Source organism: Convolutriloba macropyga, chromosome 3, assembly GCF_964194025.1.
Source record: "Convolutriloba macropyga chromosome 3, txConMacr16.3, whole genome shotgun sequence".
Lineage (NCBI taxonomy): Eukaryota > Metazoa > Xenacoelomorpha > Acoela > Convolutidae > Convolutriloba > Convolutriloba macropyga.
In genome coordinates, this window is record NC_134470.1 from 70963173 (window position 1) to 70978984 (window position 15812).

The 15812-nt window shown below is 36.6% G+C and overlaps 1 protein-coding gene across 1 annotated transcript; it reads left to right on the forward strand.

The window, feature by feature from the left end:
- The first annotated feature begins 1081 nt into the window (after window positions 1-1081).
- LOC142337257 (uncharacterized) lies at window positions 1082-12065 on the forward strand. Its single transcript, XM_075386412.1, has 7 exons — window positions 1082-1202; window positions 1375-1651; window positions 1760-1985; window positions 10408-10480; window positions 10896-11097; window positions 11555-11655; window positions 11791-12065. Exons 1-7 carry the CDS (start codon window positions 1098-1100, stop codon window positions 11872-11874), a joined length of 1068 nt encoding a protein of 355 aa, XP_075242527.1. The 5' UTR covers window positions 1082-1097; the 3' UTR covers window positions 11875-12065.
- Window positions 12066-15812: the final 3747 nt, after the last annotated feature.

The window sequence follows — 15812 nt, forward strand, 5'->3', positions numbered from 1 at the left end:
CTTTCTTAATTTCATTTTAAAATCAGACTGTGTTGAAAGTATCATTAGGAGCGCCAGGCACTCCAGTCAGTCAAGAGGACCTGCAAGCCCGGGCATGCTCAACAATTCAAAAGAAGGAATTCAACAACAGAGAAGGAATTCAACGGTAACAATGACACATTGAGTGACAGGAGAGGAGCCAAAAAACTGCAACGAACATCAGCTGAAAACAAAAAACTAAAAAGTCTCGTCAAATATGCAAAAAAATACAAAAATCTCGTCAAATGTGGCTCTGTCATCAACAGTCCCCACTACACGAGCAACATTAGCTATTTCGATTGCAAGAGAGATTCTCTTCAAAAAACTGCGATCTCCGGGCTCTTTATTCATAATACAGAGGGATTTAAATAGGTCTTTCAAAAACTCCTCTGCAGAAATTCTCAACTTGGTTTGACAACCCAAGATTAAGGTTTTTGGAAGGTACTACATTTAGCCATTGTGACGCAAATTTATCTTGACAGGCGTTTAGCCGTTTCACTCCGTCCTAACCTAACTTAGGCAACGAATCGGTAAGAACCTTTTGATGCATAACCTTAGACCAATTTTTCTGATGTTAGTTGTCTGGTGCTTCAAGGGTTCCTGTTACTGCATACCAGTCTTCCAGACCACAATTGAACCATTTGTCTTCAAACTGCTCTGCAAAGTGATGTTCCAGTGCTTCACGGCACCTACTGCTGAAGCTAAAAAAGCGGGAAGAGCAATTAGTTGCGCAGAAGAAACACCTAAACCTCTCTGTGACACCTAAACCACTCTGTGACACCTAAACCACTTTGTGACATCTAACCCACTATTAGTTTTCTACGTTTATAATGCATCAGCCACTTAGATTAGAGCAATCGATAAATTTTCGTCGTAGTGAGCCTGAATGTAATGCTCCTTGACTTCTATTACCATCGATAGATATATTGTTAATTAATTGAACTGACGCCCCGAGCTTGAATACTTTTCTTACCTTATTTACCTTGTCTTTTTGCTCATAGTATACCAATTTTATCGGTACTCTAAGCGTCCGCACTATTTTAGTGAGCTAGAAACTAGCCATTGATATTTGCAATCAAATGTTTTCAGGAAGCATGGCCACTAAAAACCGAAAAGCTAAAACCTCTGCGTCCAAGCCGAAAGTTTCAACGACCTCAAAAGAATTCTCACTTGATGATTTGAAAGTAAGTGCCAGTATAAAGTGAATTTTTGTGAGGCAAAATTACGCGAGCTTGATTTGGTATATGTTATTAGTATACAGAGGAAAGCAGCACATGTAGTTATTGGCTGCCTTCTTAGAACTGAAACAAAGCTGTGTGAATCAGCGGCAGAAGTTCTAACTTTGATAATTTTAAGGACGAAGAAGTAGAAGCCCTGGAAAAGGAAGGCGCATATGCTTGGCAAATTTTGAAGAAAAGTGTAGTCAAAGACTTGAACAGATTGAGCCCCGAGAACGTCATGGACAAACTTGCCCAAATAATGGGTCTGAAAAATTGGCAAAGCGATTGGGGAACTGGCGCTCTGTTGGATTGTTACGTCTTGTCTTTCTTTTGGTGTGTTCAGAAGGCATTCGATCATCGACAGATATCAGCTGTGTTCACTTTAGTGAATAAGCTATTGAGCTTAATCCGGGGTAAAGTTTTATAGTTGTTCGTATTCAAATCCAAACTATAGTTTCAGAATTTGCAATTGTAACTACTGTTATAAAGCCCTTGTTTTCACGTTATTCCTTGATATTTAGATGGTTCTTCTCTGTATGATCTAACAGAGTTCCTCTCAGAGACTTTCCGAGGAGTGACAACGGTGGCGTCTCAGTTGACAAGTAATAGTGAGCCTCCTCCAGCTGTTGCGCCAGCTAATCAACAATCCATTGAGAGCGATGATGTCAAACCAGGCCCAGCACCTTGCCCTATTGACTGTATATCTTCAGAACAGGCCAAATCATTGTCTGAGTTCTTGGCTGACACGTAAGTTAAATAACTTAATTGATTTCCTGAATGAGCATTTCAAGAAAGATTTGCTGAAACTTGGAGCCAAGGTTGCGTTGAGTTTTCACCTGCTTAGCAGATGGAGATCAATAGACGCAGTTATACTTCCTTTTACGTATAAAAGGTGCTTGTAATATAATAAAGTCTCGATGGATTTTCTTTAAACCAAGTTGACAAATTTGAAGTCGCCATTTCAGTATTATGCTTCTCACCTATTAGTTTTATATCATCAGCAAAATTGAATCAAATTACATCGGTTAGTTGTTCAGGCAAGTCATTGATGAAGATTATGAAGAATAGAGGTCCTAATATCCCTGGAGGAGGCCACTGGTAACTTCCCGTAATTGATATACTTCATTGTCAATTTTCACATTCCGGTTCGTTTAATTTGACGAAATCAGCTCAATTTACCGCTAGGATAGAATAAGCTAGGATAGACAGGTTTACCGCTAGGTTTACCGCTAGGATAGAATAAGTTCTAATCTGATGCTTCGTCAATGCTTGCATGGCTCTTAGACTTAGATTTTGTGCCTTATGAATAAGAAAAATGTATAATTTCTTCAATATCATGTAGTAGTAGCAGTAAAATAAGAGTTGAAGATCGTTCTTCCGGGTTTAGCGCCAATTCAGTTGCCCAGGTTTACAAGTTTCTGATTGCTGCTGCAGTTCCCACATATGCATATAATGCGCCAAGTACATTTGTTTTCCTCTGTGTAGCTATTACAAAAATAATACAAACATATTTTAAACTCTGTATTTTTACATAAGGATTTCCCATGTTTTGAGTACTCTGCAAGCACTAGGTTGTACAGAATTTTTGTTCGGTGGAAAAATTTTTCGTCAGCTCTTGCTAGTCGATTTTTTCTTGTGTAGTTCTCCTGTGCTATGTTGGCGGGTCGTACTTTCTGGAATACATTCAGAGTTTGACAGTTCGATATCATAGCTACCTTCCTTCAAAGCAATAAGGTGTAGTAATTCATGCCTTTCAATATAGAGACAGAGCGAGTAATTTTAAAGTTAAGAGTCGCTATTTATAGTTTCGTTTCATTTAAAATCCAAGTTGTAGCAATTTTTGCAGCTTTTCGATTTCCTTCGTTTGCGTTGTTTGCTAACCATACCTGAGAGCGATAGGTAGTTATTGGTACAACGTAACCTAACTGAATGTTTAGTTTTGATTTTTGCTGACTTTTGCGAAATTTTTCTTGTTCAAAAAGTGCACATAATCTTTTTCGTTTCCTGAATGAGCATTTCAAGAAAGATTTGCTGAAACTTGGAGCCAAGGTTGCGTTGATTTTTCACCTGATTAGCAGATGGAGATCAATAGACGCAGTTATACTTCCTTTTACGTATAAAAGGTGCTTGTAATATAATTAAGTCTCATTGGATTTTCTTTAAACCAAGTTGACAAATTTGAAGTCGCCATTTCAGTATTATGCTTCTCACCTATTTGTTTTATATCATCAGCAAAATTGAATAAAATTACATCGGTTAGTTGTTCAGGCAAGTCATTGATGAAGATTATGAATAGTGGTCCTAATATCCCTGGAGGACGCCACTGGTAACTTCCCGTAATTGAGATACTTCATTGTTATTTTTCACATTCCGGTTCGTTTAATATGACGAAATCAGCTCAATTAACTCTCCTCTAATGCCGATGTTATGAAATTTTTGAATCAGGACGTTATGTGGTACGGTGTCAAAAGCTTTCCAAAAGTCAAGGTACTTGAGTCTTTGATTGCTTCATTGTCAAATTTTTTGTACAATCTATCCAGAAAGAGAAGTAACTTCAATGCTGCCAATCGGTTCTTTCGGAAACCAAACTTTTTTTCACAGAAATGTATCGTCAGAATGGCAAGTTTATAGACTGATAGCAAAATTTTTGTGTTTTCACTTTTTAGAACTAGTAGACTTCGAGCATTAAACGTAAGTGTTTTTCCTAAGTGCTTTTTTGGAGAAGTCAGTGTTTATTTGCCTGGTTGCCCTCGCTGACATTTGGAACAATAACCCAATAATTTCTTGATTATGAGATCTCTACTAAGGTTGCATTCTGTGACGAAAAGGATTACTCTTTCTTTTTTTTGTTTTCTAGATTAACCTTCCGAAGTGGTACAGGTTTCATCGTTTTTCGGTCTTCGATGTTCAGGTACTCGAGTATTTGCTCTAGGTGTTAGAGGTCTTCTTGCATTCTTTCAACAGCTTCCTTGGATTTGAAGCTTCCATCTATTCCCTAATTCTGCTTCGAAGGGTTTTGATTAAAAGTTTGCTGCTTTTACGTTATTTTTCCTGCATTGCTAGATCCAACTACACTTGCATCAATTTAATTTGGGAATTTTAGACTTTTAATCTCCTTTTGTATAATATCAAGAGATAAGTAGCTTTGCTCGATATTATACAAGATTTGAAAATTTTTGTCGAGTTCTCTGTATTTTAAGAGGATTCAATTTTTGCCAAAATATTACCTTTTTTTCCAGCGCATTCGTCGCAAATATGGGGTAGATTTTTCTTATTTAATTAGGATATCGGTACAACTCTAATCGAAACCAGTACACTCGGATTTTTGGGAAAATTTTGACAAAAAAAGAACAAAACTTGTTTTTGCTAATTTTGCTTGAACTAGCTGCACAGGAAGTTCTAGTTTTCTGTTCGTTTGTTTTGCTATTACTGTTTTTGTGGACTGGCGTGTTTTCCTTGGGTTTTGTTGTTGAAATGATTTTTGCTTGTTATTTATAGTCTTGGATTTCAAGTCTTTGTAACTTTGTAGCCTGTGGGTCACTTTAAAGCTTAGTATTTTCCTAATCTCTGTGTAACCTGAAGGTCACTGCGAATAACGAAAATAAATGATTTACTCTATCTCTAAAACCTGAAGATCACTGAAGAAAAAGTGAAAGAGTAAAACAATCACTCTAGTTATCCACTGAAGGTACCACAGCTGCAGTTTCCTGTACTGTGGCACTCAATCGTCCGACTCTTTGATTTCTTTCGTAACTCTATCGTTCATTTTGTAAAAGACGTTGTGTTTAAGTAAGTTTTTCAGATCGCTGATTCCGCTGTCGCTAAGATGTACCATCTCTATAGTTTTTCGGTACCGTTTACTTTTAAGATAATTGTTTGAGCTTCGAAACTTACGACAACTGACGGCCATCTTTTGTTTGAGTAGATCGTTTAAGAATTGGGCTCTTTCAAAATTTTCACCTCGCGGGGGTATTCCTATGACGAATACTTTTTTTTGGCTACAGTTGTGTACCTGTCAGCTAGCTTTTGCAGATCGTTTGAAATGTCACTTATATCAGGTTGAGTTGTCAGTTCTGTTATACAAATCGGTGCCGCCCAGAAGGAGAACAATAAGTTTGTATTCTTTGGCTGGGATAAATTGTCGAAGAGTTGAATTTCTTCACCAGGGAGAGAGCATTTTGAAATTCCCAAATTCCAATTCACGGGTTCGTGAGTTGGCTACCAGTAGATGGCTTGTGGGTGCAGTAGATGGCTTTGATATCTCATGTGTTGCAGCAATGTTTATTGTTGAACATGATGCCATTGTTCACACGTGATACCTTAAGTATGTTTGCTCTGTGTTTTTATTTTATTCTTGCTAATATTTTATCACTGCTTAATTGCAAACACTGCCTTCAAGTCTTAGAACTTTATGATTAGGATTATAGGATTACTTATAAACAACCGTTTTCCGGGAAACACCTTCTTCGGGTATAACAGCTCAAGGGTAGTCACCCAGTACTCCTTTCATAGGTGGAACTTTTAGACTATGGGCATGCTGGCAACTAGTATTCTTGTTATTTGTAAATTAACGAAACGAAATAAATGGGAATCCTTTCAGAATGGTGAACAATTCAATGGCCGAAAAAGAGGTTTTTGAAGATTACGTTTAATAAAGGGTAACCAATGTAGATTTAACGGGTTTTGAGGGGGCGTACCAGGGGATACTCGAAAAATTAAGTGAGATGCTGTATTCGCAATACACCCTAACTTTTCTAGCTGATAAATGGAAGCTCCGCACCGCATTGAATTGCATTAAAATTGTCAAGAGATGACAAACAAGCACTTTATTTTGTCCATTTAGTGCGACTTGTTCACCAGTCCTTGGACATTTTTGTTTACTAATGAACGTTAACTTATGAAGCACACTCAACTGACCTGTTTCGATTAAGGAAGATCATCATCAATGCAAACTCTGAGAACTTAAACAAAATCGCACTTCATAGGTATTGCAAGATAACACTGCAGCATATTTTCGAGGTAATTGTTTTTTTTAGCTAACTAGTGTTGAATCAAAAGAGATCAATTATTGTTAGCATACAATAGTAGCTAACGCTCAATCGTTTTAAAACCAATTTGAAATCCAATAGATGAAAGTTAAAAAGTAGAGGGCCTAAAAACTGATGACTGAAATCCGCTTTTTTGTTGCAAAGACGGCACAACAATTTTTAGCGAGCGACCAAGCAGTTAGAGGTAAAAATTATTGCACCTCCAGTTGAATCGAATTTTCTGTTTTTACTTTAAAAGTTGTACAGAAGCTGCTTCTCGAGGCGATCTCTAATTTGAACGCAAATTGACTGCTCTTCGGATTATCATCTATATAAAGGTGTGATCGATTATTGGACATTAACTTGAGACCGTTGCTGAGAATTTTGCTGAGATTTCTAGATGTTTGCACAGCTGAGGAAAACCCGACACTAGCTATTTTAAGTTAAAACATATATTTCAAGAAATAGTCGGGGAGTGACTTAACAATTCTTGTTTGAATGATGTCGATGTGTGACATGGTTCATGAGATAAAGACAATAATCTTCCGATGTCCTCTAGGGATACTTCCGAGATATATTTCAGGTATCAGTACGTAATTTATCTAATTTTGAACAAATTATACATAAATACGCTCTACAAAGTCTTTCGCATCATGAAAATTAGATACTATATTTCCTATTTCAAAGCAGAAATATTGAATTGCAACTTAAGAGAATATAGATCAAACGCATTTAGTTTTTAGAGATCATGTTTTCAAAGAGAAAATGTCGAATTACTTTCTAGTGTTATCAGAGAAGAATCTTTTCAAGTTAACGATTTGCAGATCGGAAAACAGGCACCGGTGGGTTCGTCTCAGCTTCGTTTCGCTGGTAGGGGTGAAATTAAAGTTTGTCCCATTGGCGACTAGGAGTCCCAAGCAGGGTTAACGTTTGAATTAAATAAAACTTCTCAACGACGGTAATAGAGGCAGTTTTCTTACAATCTTCGTTTACAATTGAATTTTACCGCAAAACTGATGACCACGTGATGAAAGTTGTTACGTAAAGATTAGATTAGAAATTCTGAATTGTGTTAAGTGAAATTATCGGTGTCAGGACAAATTACCCAATTCCATTTTACCCAATTCCAACTTACCCAATTTACCCTATTGCTAAATTTACCAGAACGACTATTTAGCCGACTACATAATTAAATGGTCTGTGGGACTCGATTTGGAACTATCAAAACCGAACATGGGATTAGTCGACTACATAATTAAATGGCCCTTGGGAGTTGATATGAAACTCTCCCGACCGAACATAGGATTATAATGTCTACAAACATTTTACACCATCCTTGTAATAACGACTGCTGAACTGTAATCGGATAATTGAACGAAAACATCAAACAGATGGATAATACACTTTTTTTCACAAGCGATGGATAATTGCGCTGAAATCGGTCTCCTCAACAAGAAGCTGTATTCCGTGGTTCGAAATAGAGAAAATTTAAAATTTTTGCCGCTACAAAAGTCAGAATTGTTTAGATATTAAAAATTCTAATTATTCGAAAGTTCGGTCAAAGCATTAGGCGGCAGCATCATCAAAAAAGGGAAGTTTTCAGCCCTGACCCTAAGTGAAACTAACCGCTTGAATAACCCTTGGGATATCACTTCTTCATGCGCTTGCAGCAGTTCCAACGTTGAATTGCCGATTGCGTTTTCTACCTGTGTCCAGTCGATTTGTAACGGCCGATGTAGTTGTCTTCTGGCTCACATTGCTCTGGGCCAGTTGACTGCAAGTTTTCAAATGCAGTAATGACATCTTTAACCGGCAAGAAAGCTGTGAAAAGCATCATACTGATATGCTCTCGGAACTCCAAGTCAGTGTTGTCTTCCGATTCTTTGCCGGCTGACTGCACGGTTACATAAATATTAGATTAGAAATTGTGAATGGTGTTAAATGAAATTATCGTTGTCCGAACAATTTACCCAATTCCATTTTACCCAATGCCATTATACCCAAGGCCATTTCACCCAACCTGCCCTTTTACCCAATGCCTTTTGACCAAACCTGCCATTTTACCCAATGCCAACTTTTACCCAATTTACTATTGCTAATTTTACCAGAACGACTTTTTAGCCGACTATTTAATTAATTGGCCCGTGGAACTTAATATGGAACTATGAAAAACGAACATGGGATTAGTCGGTTATATGAATAAATGACCCGTGGGTTTTGATATGAAAATATCCCAACCAATCATGGGATTATATTGTCCACAAATACCTTACAACCTTGTAATAACAACTACTGAACTTTCATCGGTTATTTGAACGAGAACATTAAAGAGCATTACGTCAGTTGGTGTTGGCCAAAGTCTCAAGGGTGATACTTCAAATTATCGTATGTTTAAGAACTACACATTTTTTTCACAAGAGATAAATAATAGCGCTGAAATCGATCTCCTCCGCCAGAAGCTGAATTCCCCAGTAAGGCGGCTACCACAAGGTTAGTCCCGACTTTCATAACGTTAAAACTCTTACTTAGTTATATAGCCATCCAGTTCGAAATAGAGAATATTTAAAATGTTTGCCGCTACAAAAGTCAGAATTGTTTAAGTATTAAAATTTCTAATTTTTCGAAAGTTCTGTCAAGGCATTCTGCGCGAGCATTATCAAAAAAAGGAAGTTTCAGCCCTGAATCTAAGTGAAACTAACCGCTTGAATAACCCCTGGGATAGCACTTCTTTATGCGCTCGCAGCAGTTCCAACGTTGATTTGTCGATTGCGTTTTCTGGCTGTGTCCAGTAGATTTGTAACGGCCAATGTAGTTGTCTTCTGGCTCACATTCCTCTGGGCCAGTTGACTGCAAATTTTCAAATGCAGTAATGACATCTTTAACCGGCAAGAAAGACGTGCAAAGCATCATTCTGATGTGCTCTCGGAACTCCAAGTCAGTGTTGTCTTCGGATGCTTTGCCGACTGACTGCACTTGTGTCCACACGTTCTAACAAATTGAATTTGAATGTTTTCATTCCACTGAAGAATTGCGTTCCAAACTGCAATTTAGAATTCGGTCGTTACTCGTTTTGTTGACGCTTTGTTGACGTTTTGTTGACGCCGTCAACCGAATGGTGAATTGTGTAGACCTGATAGAATACGTTTGGTGCTGTTGAGGATGTCCCATCGCAGAACCAGTCATCTGATTGCCCGAGCAAGTCAATGGCTGGCATAGTCGCAGAACGAATAATTATTTTTTTATCTTGGGGCCCTAAATAATACATGAACTTCTCGCCACTATGTGCAGTTTGTAAGATATCTTGAATCTCAATTCCTTTCAGCGACGAGGGCTGATTTATTTGCGGACAATTTTGTTGCCGCGTTCTGTTAACTTTCCTTTGGTTTGAGTTGTAAGCTGGAATATTAGCTGTTTCTCTACTGCTGTCCTTTTTGGCAGCAAATATTGTTTAGCGTGGATTCTCGTCAGCCATTGCTGCTCTGTCTTTCAACGCCGAGTGGAATTTTCTCTTTTCTATATCTGCTTGATAAGGTAAATGGCTGTGAACTGTGATAACTTCGATTTGTTCATTGCGTAGCCTGGCTCTGCCATTGCATTTTGTAGTACAGCAGCTCCAAGATGCGCCATATGTAAGTTGTCGGTGCCTAATATAGCCATAGCCTTCAAAGCTGAGCAATTCCGATTTTTTGTTTGTCTGAGTGAATTCCATATTAACAATTTGCGTCAAAATTTTGACGCCAATCATCTTGACACTCTTTTATATGCTTCTCAATTAAAACAAAATCTGTCATTGAGCTTAACAACTAATTTTGCGTCCACTTTTAATACTTCGATAATTTGATTCGGTTTAGCATAATTGTCGGATTAACTTTCGTTAATTAATACGTTGAGTCAAAATCTAAAATTTTGGGACCATTTTGTATGGGACTGTTTTGTCTGTTTTTGGGACTGTTTTGTCTGTTTTTTGTGATTGTTTTACTGTTTTGTCTGGGACTATTTTGCAACTTCGGACTTTTTTGTCTGGTACTTTTTTCCGGACACGTGAATAATAGTACATAGGAAGTTAAAAATCGTTGATAAATAGCTCCAATTGACGCCATTACAATTTGCTTTTTGTGGAGTAATAATTTGTATGGTTTTAGGATTCTGCAACATTATCAGTTGTACGCGTTTGTCTACTCCGAGACCCAAATTGAAGAACTCACATCCACTGAGGTTAGGTATCAATTTAAACAAACTTTTTTTGTAGATGCACAGGGCAATAACGGAATCCTAGTTGAGAAATCTTCTATTTTTAAGCATAAGAAATTGTCGGTATCATTGCTTATTCTAATCGCCCTTTTGATTTTTTTGTCGGTATCGTCGTTGTTGTTCGTTATTGGACATAAAAGAGATGTGGTGTCGTCATTCGAAACTTTCTTACGTTTAAAAACGACGATACCGAATCTTACGTTTTTTTCTTCCATTTGAAACCGAACATATCGAAGATGTCATAAATTTTTCGTCGCGTTTGTTTGGCTTCTCAATTGGGGAAAAGATGGATTGTTTAAGTGGCATCAGTCTTATTGAGATAAGGCTACGTAGACCCCGAGGAGAACTTTATTTTTGTTCAATATTGGTTTTGTTATAGTACAGTATCCAGACATTGCCAGTCTCTTCTGTGCCTTTCCCAGCCCCTCTAGAGGAAGCCATAACTGAAGAGGTGTATAATGCATATGTTCTCACTCCTCCCGGCACTCCCGTGCCAGCAGAGGTGGTGGACCAGCTGTCGGCCAGGGAGGAGGAGGGTGCTGATGGAAGCCGTGGCACTGCTCACAGTGATCTGGCCAGAGGTTTGTGCAATGTTTGTAGAGTTAAATATTGAGTAGCTTTGGAGGAAACAACGAAGGCTATTGTTGTTACGACAAATTTTTGATAGCCGCGTCATCTCAGCCAGCTATTATTGTGCTCCTACTTTTGTTTTGAACTAAACAGATTTTTGTTTAGCATTAACTAATTTGTACCGCTTTTTCAACATTTTGCGTACCTACGTTAAAAAAATAATTTTTGACTGGTTTCATCCTTCGCTCATTCTGCTCAGCGCTCCTAAACAGTAGTTGCTCAGTAAAGTACCATCTACAATGAACGGAATCAATTTCGAAAGATAGCATAAAAATTAAAAACGGAAAAACACTCTCTACTTAAACTTTGTTTTGATTAGTCTTATTGTCTGTGCAGTTTTTATCAGCAAAACAAATTGCAACGTACAGTTAATTGTTTGTTTTAGTTTCATGAGTTTTTTTTTTTCAGAAATGAGTGAAAAGGAAGATGAGATTCTGACTGAACTGACAGTGGATCAGATTCGCTACATTGTGAACAAATTGGCAGCACAGGAAATCGGAACTTTCCAGGTAAGCAGAGAGGAACAATCTTTTGGCATCGAGTTATCCGCGATTCGACTGTCATTTTGGAATTAAGAAACTATTGAATCGTTGTCGATAGAATGTATGTAATTATTATGAAAGAAAATACTGTGTTCGTTCCAGGAAGAGTATCACAATAAACTGAAGGAGCGGGAAGGCGCCTATCTGCAGAGGATCACAAAGTTGGCCAAAAATGTCGAAATATGAGTCATTGACGCCTGTAGTTAAATTGGACGTGTTCTTGAGAAGACATCTCTATCTATCAGTTCGCAAACAGGAAAAAAAACTTTCGAGAAATTAACACAACCTCATAAAATGTAAAAAAATGTAATTCTGCACAAATGTAAAACATGTAAATCTGTACAAATATTATTTTGTGAATACATTATTTCTTCCGCCGCTTCTCTGAATGCGAACACACCTGAGTAGATATAATTTAGTTATCGTTGCATCAGCTATTTCGGCAGACTATTATTGACGTCTTAAATTTTGACGACCCGAACTGGAAGAGTTATACATCCCTTTTTAAAAATTTTTCGGCCGGAAAACGTTCTTGGACGCGCTGGTGAGCGTGGCTTCTGATATTCTTTTGTTTTAAAATCTGTTCAGACAGACACTCAAGAAATTATGACGTAGGTAGCTTTTTGGTACCTTAATATACATTGATAATGCCGACATAGATAATGCTAAGGCTGTATTGTTGCAATGTTCTAATCCGATGTTGGATAGCACCGAAGCTGAAAGTTATTTCTTAGCCATTACGTTTTTCTGGTTTTTGTGAACGAAATATAGTTTTGAATGTTTAATATCAACAATAATTATCTTTTTCAGCTTAACTTGATTTCGACTTGCCAATTCTAGACTACACCTTCCGCACACTGTTTCAACAAATGTTTGCTTGTCTTGGAATATAAGCTTTTTGTCATTGGTTGTTTGATGCACACGAGGTTTTTTTAAAAAGTACAGACGAAGGAAAACAAAAGGAATTAAGTCCAGTCAGTTCTCTAGAAGCGCGTCATTGCGTTTTAAAATTTTTTACGTCTAGATGGTGTAGACTTTTTATGCAAGTTTCCAAAGATATTTAAATCAACTTTTTCAAATTCTGTCAGCTTTTTGTATAGTTTTCGCTTAAAGCTGCTTGTTCTTGCAATGTGGGCTTAAATCGCCCATACATGCGGAATGAGATTTAAAGCGGTGCTATATGCTCGCCACTCTAGCCTTTTCCCACTTTTCTTCTTGGAAAAACTTTCGACTACCTTCAATTTACAGATGGGAGAAATATCTTGTAAAATAAGGTCTTGAAAAAAATTTTTTTATTTCAAGATTTCCAATTGCTTTTAATTTAGTGTGTTTGGACATCTATCAATTGTGTTCTGTTCTTATAAAAATGGCCCAAATCTTGTTTGTGTTTTGTTCAAAAAACGTTATTAATTGCTCTTGCATGAAGTTCACAGCAAATTTTGCAAACGTGTGTCTTTTTCTGCAAAATTTTTGCTTGACATTTTTGACTTTTCGAATGATTTTTACGCCCTTGACTTTTTGCCTTTCGCGTGATCTAAAACTCTCTCAATCACATTTTGAAGCGGCTTCACTCAATTGGCGTCAATTTATTACCAAAAGTCAAATGAAAAGTGCACTGAAACTGGTGCCATTGTTCACTTTAAATCTTAATAGTCGTATATATTAAACTATAATGTGGTTGTTTGAAGCCAACTATTGAACTTCTTAATCCCATTTATCCCACCCCCACCGACTGAAGCAGGCTGCAATTGATTAGAGCTCCCACTAGTCGTACGAGAACAATTCTTCCGACATTTAGTCGGTTATGTTTCCATTTCAGCAAAATTTTCACAAAACTCTATTGCTTGCAATGGCTCGAAGCTCTTCTTCCTTCGATAGCGTTTGTATATATACTCTGCCATAGTTCTTGTGTGTTGGCCGAGACATTTTTTCAAACATACATGAATTATTGCAGTTCGCATCATGATAGCTTTGCAAACAGTGAAGGAAAGTTTTTTAAATACTAAAATTCTGTTTAAGCAAAAAAAACTAGCAAAAATTAAAATTTAAAACTGTGAAATTTATTGTTTAATCTTAAATTGAACTTGCTGAGCTAAATTTATGCTGTAGGTAACACTTCGTTACAATAATGTTTTTTGATAATGCCGATGTAGATAATGGTAAGGCTGTCTTGTTACATTGTTTGAATCCGGTATTGGATAGCACCAAAGCTAAAACCGTTTTTTCGTAGCCGTTACGTTTTTCAGGATTTGCGAACAAAAAACAGTATTGAATGTTGAATATCGATAATTACACTCTTTTTTCTAGATTAAATTTGATTTTCATTTGCATCAACACATTCCCCACACTAAGTTTCAACAAATAATCGCTTGTCTGGAAAAAAGTTCTTTTCTTTAATTGTTTGATATACAGTGGTGCTCGAACATCTACGTGCATAACAGGGTTTTTTATTTAATAGTCAGAATAAAAACAAGATATTGAGTAGAGTCACTTCTCTAGAAGCGCGCCAGCGCCTATTTAGATCTTTGACGTCTAAATGGGATGTAAACTTTTCATGCAGTTTTCACGCAATAACTAAATTAACTTCGTTGCAGATTTCTCAGTTTGTATTTATTTGGATTAACCTTCTGTTTCATAAATTGCTGCTTCAAAATGGCCCAAACATGTTTAACTGGGTTCAAATCCCGGCTATATATTGGTCTCACTCGAGTATCTTCCCACTCCCTTAATTGGAAAAAATTTTCGAATACTTTTGATTGACAGATGGGAATAATATCTTTGTGGCAAAGAAAAATTTTGATATCTAACCACTTAATTTTTCAGATTGAGCAAAGTACATTAGCAGAAACCAGACCTAAGACTTCGAAATTTCACCGTTATTTAAAAAATGAGTCTATTCGGCGCACATTATAATCAAAAAGCATTATTATGCTGTGGGTAGCAAAATTTGCAAAAACAAGTTTCGAAAGGCGTCGATTAAATGCTTTTGGATTAAGAAGTTTGACATTCTGCTAAGATTTTTGGTCCTTTATTCATGGGTGTTTGCTTTTTGTGATATTCTTTTATTAGCAGAATTAAATTGGTCTTTGCTACAAATTCCGAATATCTGAAATAATTTGCAAAAATATCAGACAAAGCGAGATTTTCCTTTTTAAGCACTTTTTAACACAGATTTTAGAAAATGCTGAATATGTTAATGTTATGTCTAAGATTTTGAAACTCAAAAAGGTATTAAACTCCTGATATTGTTATTGCGGCTATCTAAATCTAAAAATAACTTTGCTCCTGCTGCTTTTTAGCCATATATTCAGCTCGCAAATAAGCTCAACTCAAAAAAAAACTCTTTTCGTGAGAAGAAGTTTTGAGTTTTCTTTGCCAAAATTGGGCTGATAGTTGAATATTGGACTAAACGATGAAAAACAATTCCGTTCCAAATTTTGTGCTTAATTGAATACGGGCGGAGAATTGTGTTTAGACTTTCTGTCAAAGTTATTGAAGTTTTTTCCTCAATGATTTTTTCTAGGTGCCAGAATTTATTTTTCAACAACAAAACCTCTAGTCAAAGTACCACTGATTTACTGAGTTGAGGTCAGTAGTATTTCATATTGGATTTTTTTGCCAGAAAAAAAATTTTGTCAGAGAAGCAGGCTTTTTTTAGCCTATTTTAATTTTGACTTGCTTTTTCTAGACCACGCCTTCCTTACACTATGTTTCAACAAATGTTCGCTTCTCTTGGAGTAATTTTTTTTTTATTTGAAGCAAAGAACATTAGCAAAACCACACCTAAGACTTTAAAATTTTACCCTCAATTTCAAAATGAGTCTAATCAGCGCAAATTATAATAATAAAAAATCAAAATAATGCTGTGGGTAGCAAAATTTGCGAAAACAGTTTTTGAAAGGCGTCGATTAAAATTTTGTGGATTAAAAAGCTCGACTTGCTGCAAGGCATTTTGGTCCTTTGTTCATGAGCATATATATTTGGTGATATTCTTTTATCAGCAGAATTACACTGGTTTTTGTAACAAATTCCGTATATCAGAACATAACTGCAAAAAATATCAGACAATGAGCACATTTCCTTTTCAGTCACTTTTTAACAAAGATATTAAAAAAAACTGCTTA